Raw genomic sequence first — 10,460 nt, 5'->3', positions numbered from 1 at the left:
TAGTATATGCTATCGTCCGAATGGAGCTGCGTCGGATAGCATTGCGCCGTCTTTTCCTCTTAAGGGAGTCTGGATAGCATTGCTGCACATGTCCTCTTGGGAAATCTGGATGGAGTTGATCCGGATAGCCATGCGCACTCTGTGTCATCCGGGAGAGGGGTCCCTACACCTTGCACACACAGACGATCCCCCTTGCACAGCATAACTCAGTCCACCCGGGGAGGAATTCTGTGCGCCGACATTTTACATCCGGATATCTCACATCCGGATGGGAGAGGAGGACGTTTCAACTTCTCCGGTCAGACATATTCAGATCCTCTGGTAGCGCCTACCCAGTCAGACATGCACAGCCGCAGTGCTCTCTTGAAGCTTCCTGATATTTTCGACTGACATTTTGAGATATTTTGGGATATTTTGCTTTAGATATTTGTTGTCTAAATCCCCAAACTCTCCTTGTAATCCACCTATCATAGGATTCCTTAGTCTTTAAGTAAGTACAAAGGGTGAATAACCTCATATATATAGTTTGTAATTTTCTTTACAAAGATATCAATTATCATCTATGATGGAATAGACGGAGAAAAGTAATATACTTCAGAGAGCACTTGCTCTGTTTCTTCTTCGTATTTTGTTTTCTCGTTCGTTTTCTTTCTAGCCAAACAAGCTCTATGGAAGTTTCCTCAGAGAATGAGTGGCTAGACTTTTAGTTCCTTGGAGTTAAGGTTGCCGGGAAAGGTTCAAAGTGCATGAATTAGTAGCTTTGTGGTTTCAATCTTTAATGAAGAGAAAGTGTGATTCTTTAATGATTTCTATGTTTTTAGTTAACTTAAAACACCTTCAAGTCACTTGAGCCAACACTTGGTAAGGCCAGTGATCTCCGTCCATGGAGATGCACTAGTTTTCCTCTTGCAAGCTTTTGGGAAGTGACTTGGAGGTAGGATTTTCTATAATTGCCAACACTTGGTAAGCTTTTGGACTCCAAGGAGACATCCATTAGTTATCTCTTGCGAGCTTGAGAAAGGAAATCCAAGGTTAAAGATCACCTTGAATGACAAATACTAGGTGAGAGGCACGAGCCATTGCAAGTTGCATCAGTGAGAGGGAAATAGAGCTGGAATCCATTTAAAAGATACCTCTGTACAACACCGGTTAGAGAATTGACTATATGTTAATTCTCTAATGTGAGGAAACGAACCAAATGACCGGAACTCTGTTTTTGCATAAGGAACCTCCCCTATGAACCTGAACCTCCAAGGAATGTTTTTCTTCATAAGTAATTTCCATTACTTTCTTTTTGGTTAGTTTAAGACCAAATCCTTTTCACTCAAACATCTTTATGTTTTCTTTTAAAGCTAACCTTGAAATGAAAAGGCACCAATTTACTTTGAATTGGTATCAATTGTGAATTGAAAACCCTTCCCAGTGAACGATCTTAGAGCCACTATGCTATATTAGCTAAGCTATCCTAATGCATGGTGATATAGGTTATAAATTTTGTTGATTACTCTCTCAATCAAAGAGCACCAGCTGGACAAGAATCAGCTAAGACACCAATTGGGAACGAATCAGGCCTAGGGTGCCTAAGTGGGCCTAGGGTGCTTAAATGGGCCTAGGGTGCCTAAATGGGCCTAGGGTGCCTAAGTGGCCTAGGGTGCCTAAATGGACCTAGGATGCCTAAATGGACCTAGGATGCCTAAATGGACCTAGGATGCCTAATTGGGTCTAAGGTGCCTAAATGGGCCTAGGGTGTCCAAATGGGCCTAGGATGCCTATGTGGGCCTAGGATGGTGCCTAATGGGCCAAGTGTGCGTAAATGGGCTTAGGGTGCGTAAATGGGCCTAGGATGCCTATGTGGGCCTAGGATGGTGCCTGATGGGCCAAGGGTGTCTAAATGAGCCTAGAGTGCCTAAATGGGCCTAGAGTGCCTAAATGGGCCAAGGGGCCCTAAGTGGACCTAGGGTGCCTAAGTGGGCGTAGGGTGCCTAAATGGGCTTAGGGTGCCTAAGTGGGCCTAGGGTCCTAAGTGGGCCTAAGGTGCCTAAATGGGCCTAGGGTGCCTAAATGGGCCTAAGGTGCCTAAGTGGGTCTAGGGTGCCTAAATGGGCCTAAGATGCCTATGTGGGCCTAGGATGGTGCTTAATAGGCCAAGTGTGCCTAAATGGGCTTAAGGTGCCTAAATGGGCCTAAGGTGCCTAAATGGGCCTAGGATGCCTATGTGGGCCTAGGATGGTGCTTAATGGGCCAAGTGTGCCTAAATGAGCCTAGGGTGCCTAAATGGGCCTAGGTGCCGAAATGGGCCTAAGGTGGTGCCAAGAGTATCTAAGTGAGCCTAAGTCTAAATTAAGGCTGCCAATGGTCAAAACAGGGTTAGATAGATCCCTCAACCAAAGTCCCTAAGGTGACTTAGAAAATATAGACTACACGAGTAGTAATGGGCCACCAGGGAATTGTTGTAAAGTACTAAACGAACACACAATAGGGCATGTGCTAGAAGGAAAAAATGGAGGGTCTACAGGTATTTAAGCAATACCCATTTTTTCAGAATTTGTGGAAGAAAATGTGAGAAATGTGTATGCATATGAAGACTTGTAATGGCTGAATTTCAAGGGAGAAATGAGCTGAATATGGTGGTGGTGCATGCATAATTAATGGCTGAATTTTATGGTAAAAGAATGGTGTTTCCATGGCTACATGTACATGAATTCGGTGGCTGAATTTTATGGTAAAAGAATGGTGTTTCGGTGGCTGCATGTGCATGAATACGGAGGCTGAATTTTATGGAAAAAAGAATGGTGTTTTGGTGGTTGATATGAGCATGAATTTGGAGGCTGGTTTTGCGGTAAAATAATGGGGTTTCGGTGGCTTTAATGGGGAGGCTTGAGCTTCAATTCCTTAATGTTGTTTAATGTGAATATTATGACTGCATATAGAGACTTCTCATGGCTTGATTTTCAATGGAGAAGACAATAGTAACTAGCAATTTGGATATCACTTTGCATCATCAGAATTGGAGGTAAGTGTTTAAGACTTTGTTTTTTATTATTATTCTCAATCTCCATCTTCTTCTTCTCCTCTTATTTTGCATCATTTGGATATGAAACTTTGTCATGATAGGTGTGGATGTATAGGCCGCACATATTGTTGATCAATTGATGATGATTATATATATTGATTTTATGTTGATGCTTGTTGAGTGATAATTGTATGATTAGAACTAATTCTTCTTTAATTTTTTTTATTTTTTATTTTACCTAAGTAAGTCATTGGATAAACACATGAAAATTGGCTTTTATATGAATGTAAATCCATTCTCTTTGATTTTGTATTTTTGGCTAATGGATGCTTATAGCTCACCTTTCATGATACACACACTTGACATTAATAGATGATCACAAGTTTAGGCTTGATTAGACACTTTCTAAGGATACTTTTGTATCATAATTTGGCACCTAAAATAGATCACTAATGGTCTTGTTTACAACTGCACTTTAGGTTAACCTTTGGATTCACATTAGTTCACAAGTAAGTTCACATTCACATGCTTTCACTTCTTTTGATTATTTGGTGTTTGATATCTCATGGGTTTTAATGCTTTTAAAATTGTTTTCAACCCTTTCCATAAATAAATCAATCCTTCAACCTCATTCAAAATTCATGATTAGGTCATTAGGTATGAAAATCTATTTTTCAAAAGTCATGCTACCAATTTCAATCGGTATGCATCTTTCCATTAGTTTTTAAATGAATTTGAATTTTGAAATACATGAAATAAATTCATGACTCCACATAAATGGGGTAATTCCTTACGTTGGTGAGCTTATCCATGATTAGATGAGATTAAGAAAGTATGGATAATTTTCATGGACATTAATTTGGGAAGTGGTAAATCCCTACATTCAAGTTTTTCAAAAACAAATATTTTACTCTCTTTGGGTAATTTGTTGAACCTTTGGATGAAAAATTAAACTCAGATTATTTAAGTCCTTCCTAAAATTTTTCTAGTAACTGAATGATGTTATAGACTTTCTAAATGTGCTAATATAATTTTTTTTGAGTTCAAAATTGTTTTCAATTTATAGATATAATTAAATCAATCTTTCCAAATATTCATTTTCACTATGTTATGGACACTAGGAATTTTTTTATAAAATTAAATTATTTAATGACTTCCTTAATTCCTTTTGATATTTTCCCTTTAATCTAGACTTTTTGAATTTTATCTTAGGTACCTAAAACACTCAAAACGGATTTCCCAAGTACGAGATGTAATTTTTTTTTTCTCCTAATGGTTCTTTTCAAGAGTTAAGGGGGTGTTTATTTAATTTTAAATATGTTATGTGCGTGATCATACTTTATGCCTATTTTTCATGAAAATTAGACATATTGAATAGGTTGTACAAAATTTTTTAGGATTTTCAAGCATCTCTGAGTCAGTAAAATAATTTAACTTTTGCATGTCATGGAAATACGCTTTGTTCTGGACCAATTGGGATTTTATAAAAACTAGTATTAAAAAAAACATAATTAAATAATTTTACCTTTTAGGTTGTAATCTAGACACATAGAAGAGATTGCCTAATTTTTTTCATAATGAAATTCCACTTCTAGATAATTAGTAGAGACCTATTTTAGGACTTAGAGGGTTGCTACTTTATAGTACCTTCTTGATATGTAACCAAACCCCTAGACTTGGATTCAATTTTTAAAGACATGTTTTTCCAAATAAGGAATCATTTTTAGTATTTTATTTTTTATTTTGTTTTTCCTTTAATATATATATATATATATAAAAGTGGTAACTCCAATTTTTACAAAAATAAGTTTTGCATTAAAAAGCAAATCTCACCATTGAACAAGAATGTACGTGAAAAATGCAAATCCGCACTATGGTATACCGTTAGATTAGTTTTGGTTCCACCCACAAATATGTAAGGAACATCTAAGGCTACCTGCTTCCGTAAGTTTCACTATGTTGGGCATTGTATTAACAATGTAACAATTTTTATTTTATTTTATAATATATGCACATTTATTGAAAAATATATATGCTTTAAGACTTTATGAAAAATAACACATGTAATACAAGTTTATTCACTCCTTTTATTAAATATTTTTAGGTATACTTAGATTTTGGGAAAAAGTGACATGTGTATGAAAGGTGCAAAAGCCTCTTTATTTCTTTAGCTAAGAGACTAATTTAATTGGATATTTTTTGTATTAATGGTTCACTTTACTACGTGCTACTTTTTAGGGGATTTGTCATAATTTAATTTATGGATTTTTGTATGAAAAGATAAATTGCAATTAAGTTAAAACTTTTTTGTTAGCTTAACTACTACTTCTCATGTCAAACCACACATGTGAAATGATTGTGGCGTCCTAACCTCCGGGTTGGGTCACATCATTGGCTTACATTTCCATGTGAAGGGTTATGATAAATTAGCAATGATGCTTCATGCTAACGTGCCTTCAAATTTTTAGGTTGATGTTTTTCTTGTTGCACTAAATCTCATCAACAAGATACCTTCCACAACTTTGAACTTTGACACCTACATTAAAAGTAAATATTTCTCAAAAGGTATAGCAAACACAAATTCACCCAGAAGACAAACCCTTTTTGTCTTCCTAGCCTATTGCTCTGTTCAAAAGAGATAAATGCTTGCATGTATCCCCAAACAAATAGAGTTTATCAAGACATGTTTCTACTTGCAAACACTAATGCTATGTTCCTTTCCTAAAAGGATGAATGGCTCACACCACCGGCCGAAATAAGTATTCAACAGCACTCGAGCCTTCAAGCCAAATACATATTGCCTACTATTGACGTAACACCTATCACTAGTAATCTCCACCCTGCTACATTTAGGTTGTAAACCTTTTTAAAGAGATCCTAAACTAAATTAAATTGCTTAATTCTTAAAATCCATGTAGATTCTGTTTAATTTACAGCATGGATTTAATAAGTCTAACAGGATCTTCCTCTTTTGTCATTCTCTTTAGCTCCTGTTCAAACCTTTCCATGACTGGCGGAGGCAGGCATATAGGTATAACATTCCCTTCTTCTCCTTTGCTGTTCCTGAACCGCATACAGAAGCTAATATTAGATAAAGCCCTAGCAATCCCACCATAGACTGGCTTTCCCCACCCGAAGTCGATCTCTCCAAACCCGGCACGTGTGAGATCTGAAATAAGATAGTTCCCCGGCTGCGTAAATGAGGGACGGCCCTTGATGACCATAAGATCTGCCACTGATTTCACATACTCTTGGCTCATTTCCGCCTTGGCTTTCTTCAGTAACCTTATCGCATATTCCAATGGGTTTTTACAAAGCATTCCAGCCTTAGTAATTGAAGCTGGATAAACAAAAGCATTTCCATAGTATCCTGGAGGCAGATCGAAACCGCGCTTGCCTCGCATATTGATTAAGCATGAAATGCGAACAACCTCATCAGGGTCTACTGCAAATGCAATTGTGCGGCATCTCCATACATACGCTATTAGAACCTCAAACGTCGAGCAGGCACCGAGGCTTGCAGGAAGTCGGTTCCTAAGTGCTCTTATCTCCTTGAGGCCAAAGAAGAATGATCGATGAACCAAATTATTTTCGTCCATGGTCATTAGTGTGCCCCTGGTATTGGTTACCTCCTCGTATTCATGATGTATACGGGTAATTCGTGGCGGATTTCGGGCATTTAACAGCTCTCTTTGCCATATGGGCAGCACAGATGGCACAGGCAGACCTTGAGCCATCTCGCTTATGGCGTCGAGGAATTGGACCAAGCCAGGACCATCACTCATTGTGTGGTTTAGGCGCAATGCAAATATAAATCCTCCACACCTCAATCGGGTCACCTGCATTGTACAAACATCGGCTTTATCAATATATGTTTTAGCAACATCCAATGAAATAGACAATTTTTGCTTAAGTATTGGGTTATTTGATATTTATTTTAAATCATTATCAATTAATATTTTTTTTTTATTGATTTTAACTCATCTTTGCTTTCATTAATTTTAAATAATAAATTTATTTATAAAACAATCATAAAATATTTATTATAAAAAATGGATGTAAAATAATAATTCTAAAATATACTCTCACTAATGTGGTTTCAAAAAGTTACTTTTATTATTTCAAAAAACTAAATATTTTTACTTTTTCAATTCAATTAAAATTTTTAAAAATAAGTGAAAAATAAAAAATAAAGAAAAAGTTAAAAACAAAGTATGTGACATATGAAAGTAAATTACATTAGTATTAAGTTAAAAATAAATAAATACTATCTAAAATAATTATTGTAACTTAATAATTAAAGTAAAAAATAATTTTAAATTATAATATTAAGTTATCTAATCAAATATCATTTTTGGGTAAAGTTGATTTACCAAACATTTTCTTATAATGAAAAATGTTTACCTGAATTAAGATAAGAGGGGAACCAAGAATTTCCCCGGAGCCAGGGACATCATACAGAATCTCCTCGTAGCAGGGGCACATTGGTTGAATTGAATCACCAAGATTCTCAAGTGTGGTATCCGCTTCGGCTTCAATGAACAAGACCCCTTCACCGGTGCAGTCCACCATGAGTTTTCTATTATCCCCTTCAATCAGCCTACCTGCAAATGGGTAGTAGTATACAAGCGCCTTACCTAGAGCTTCTTTAATGAGCTTTGCAGGGTCTTTTCCTTTCATTAAAGGATTGTTTGGGTAAAACATCATCACAGGAACTTGAAAGCGAAGGCCTTCTTGATCATCTAAATCAGAAAGCTGCTTCACCTCTCGTGGGGTAGGGTTTGTAGGCCGAACAAACTCTGGAGCACACCGTTTAACCGAGAATACTAGAGGAGACGATGATGATGCCATGTCCTTCCAGGCAAGGAGTTTGTTGATAGAATATAGAAAAAATGATGAAGAGAAAATTGAAGGAGTTTATGTGATGGTTTGCTTTGAGAAGAAGGTAGCTGATCTTTATAGCCTATTGCTGCACTCCAATAACGCGGCGGAGCATCTTGCTCAGCCAACGACACGGTTTAGATAAGACATAAGTATTTTCAAAGGTAGAATTTTGGGTTGTGTTTCAAATCCACCCACTGTCTTAATGCACCTAAAATATCATCACTACTCTTTTCTTCTGCACCACACCCTCCTATCATACTTTCTCTACGTGTATGGTGTCCATTGGCTTCTGTGTTTGTTTCACGACCCCCTTAAAAGCCATCGTCCTTTCCTCTACGTTATGTCTCTTTCAATGTCACAACAGTCCCCTCCAATCATAAAAAATTAGGGTGAATTGTGTTTTGGGCCCAACTCGGTCCAAAAATTAACATTTGGTCCTCCAACCACCCATATTTAAGCCCAAGACCCAAAAAAAGTATGAAAATTAAGATGAAGGATGTTGTCTTTCATTAATTCCTAAAATACCCTTATCCCTTATATGCCTACAAGTGAGTGTGAATTTTAATTTTTTTTTGTGTTTTTTTTCCTTTTCTATTCCCTATTAAATATTACTCATTTCTAACTTTTTTTTTCCTTTTTATTTAAATATATATATCTATTTTATGTCAAATCAAAAGCAATAATATTTTTTTATTTTTCATTTTTAAAGATATTGAATCTTTTTGCTCTTATTAAAAGCAATGATAAAAATTTTGGGATTTTTCATTCAAATATTTTTTATCTTTTTGTATTTATCTTTTAGTTTAATTTTAATTTTTTATTTTAAATTTATATTACCCTTTCATCTATATTTTCTCTTATTTTTAATTATTTTTATATTTTCTACATTAACCATATTTTAAAAAATTTTAAAATTAACTATCACTTCACTTTATTATATATATATATATATATATATATAACTTTTTAATTTTTAATGTTTTTATTTTAAAATTTTTAAAAATATAAATTTATTGAAATAAAATAACTAAGATATGAAGTTCTAATATTATATTAATAATTTTTCTTATCTAGATAGATTAATGTAAAGTATTTTGACCCACAACAAGAAAATTGTCAATACAATTTTTTAGTTAAACTTTAAAAATTAAGTTTCAAATAAAATATATTATATAAAATTTTATCTAAAAATTATTGAAAGCGGTATTTAATTTTTTTATTTATTGACTTTCAAACTTATCTAATTTTTTACTTGAAAGGTAATAGAACATGTTTACAAAAAAAAAAAAAAATTAGTTTTTCATTTTTTAAATAAATGAGTATAAATATATTAAAAGAATTAAAGATAATCTAAGTAAAAATTTTGATAAATATGATTATAATTTTAAATATAGATTCATTTGGATAAAATTTCACCGAAAAAAAAAAATAGTGAAAAGAAAGAACATTACTAAAACTACAAAAACAAAATATGCAATTACAAAATTTTGATAATGAAATTTAAAAATAAAATTCAAAACAATTCTTGAGTGAGAGAATTTGAGTAGGGGAAAAATCTTTGAGTGGAAAAAAATAGAAAAGTTTTTCAAAATCACTTGAAATCCATAACAAAAAGTAATCTTGTACACCCTTGTACAATTAATAAATTTGTCTTGTACAGTTAATGTAATACCCTTGTACAATAACTCAAATAACTCAAAATTTATTTCTTATGTGTTAATTTTTGTAGGGAATGTCTTAATGAAATAGTTTGGTAAAAAAAAAGAAAAATAAAACTATCAATAATCGTCTTAATATCAAATTCAAGTTGTTTAAAAATCGTACAAAACCAATTAGGAGCCTTATACACCCTTGTACACTTAGCACATTTCCCTTGTACAATTAGTGTAATACCCTTGTACAATGACATAAATTTTATATTTGTCATAACTTAAACGTATTTTCAAAAAGATACAATATAGAAAATAAAAATAAATAAAAATAAAAACTAGAAAAATATTTTAAAACCAAACTCAAATATAATCTATATAATTTTTAGTTATTTGTTTTCATCTAAAACAAGTAAATATACCTTTCAACCCTTTTTATATAAAAATAAATAAATAAATCTCTACCATGTATTGATATAATCCACTTCTAAAATTAGGTCATATGAAAACATTTTAATTGAGTACTTAAAATAAAAACTCTCCATCCATCATCATTTTAATCGAGTACTTAAAATAAAAACTCTCAATTCATCCACTTTCTTTATTTTTCTTTTTCTTATTTTAATAAATTTTTATTTAATTCAAATCATTAAAAAAAATCCTTAATAAACAAATTTGTAGCATTTCATATAACTTATTACTAAAAGTCATGTTCAAACAGTTATTAAAATAAGGAAGGAAGAAGATTTAAAAAAAAAAATTTGAACTTTTTATTTTATAATAGTAAAAAAAAACTTTAAAATACTTTTTAGTATAAAAAAATTAAAACAGTAAATATATTTATTTTAAATGGTATTTTAATCATTAAATTATTTACTTCTAAAATGTAAACTATAAAAATAAATGTAAAAGAT

General features: G+C 33.2%; 1 protein-coding gene across 1 annotated transcript; it reads right to left on the bottom strand.

Annotated features, from left to right (window-relative positions):
* Positions 1–5,525: 5,525 nt before the first annotated feature.
* LOC117927476 (methanol O-anthraniloyltransferase-like) lies at positions 5,526–8,037 on the bottom strand. The gene is made up of 2 exons (XM_034846976.1): positions 7,418–8,037; positions 5,526–6,852 (listed from the first exon to the last, which is right to left on the bottom strand). The coding sequence occupies exons 1-2, from the start codon at positions 7,862–7,864 to the stop codon at positions 5,944–5,946; spliced, it is 1,356 nt and encodes a 451-aa protein (XP_034702867.1). The 5' UTR covers positions 7,865–8,037; the 3' UTR covers positions 5,526–5,943.
* Between the last annotated feature and the right edge of the window lie 2,423 nt (positions 8,038–10,460).

Source organism: Vitis riparia, chromosome 2 (assembly GCF_004353265.1).
Source record: "Vitis riparia cultivar Riparia Gloire de Montpellier isolate 1030 chromosome 2, EGFV_Vit.rip_1.0, whole genome shotgun sequence".
In the NCBI taxonomy this organism is placed as follows: domain Eukaryota; kingdom Viridiplantae; phylum Streptophyta; class Magnoliopsida; order Vitales; family Vitaceae; genus Vitis; species Vitis riparia.
This window is presented reverse-complemented; position numbering and strand designations above follow the sequence as displayed.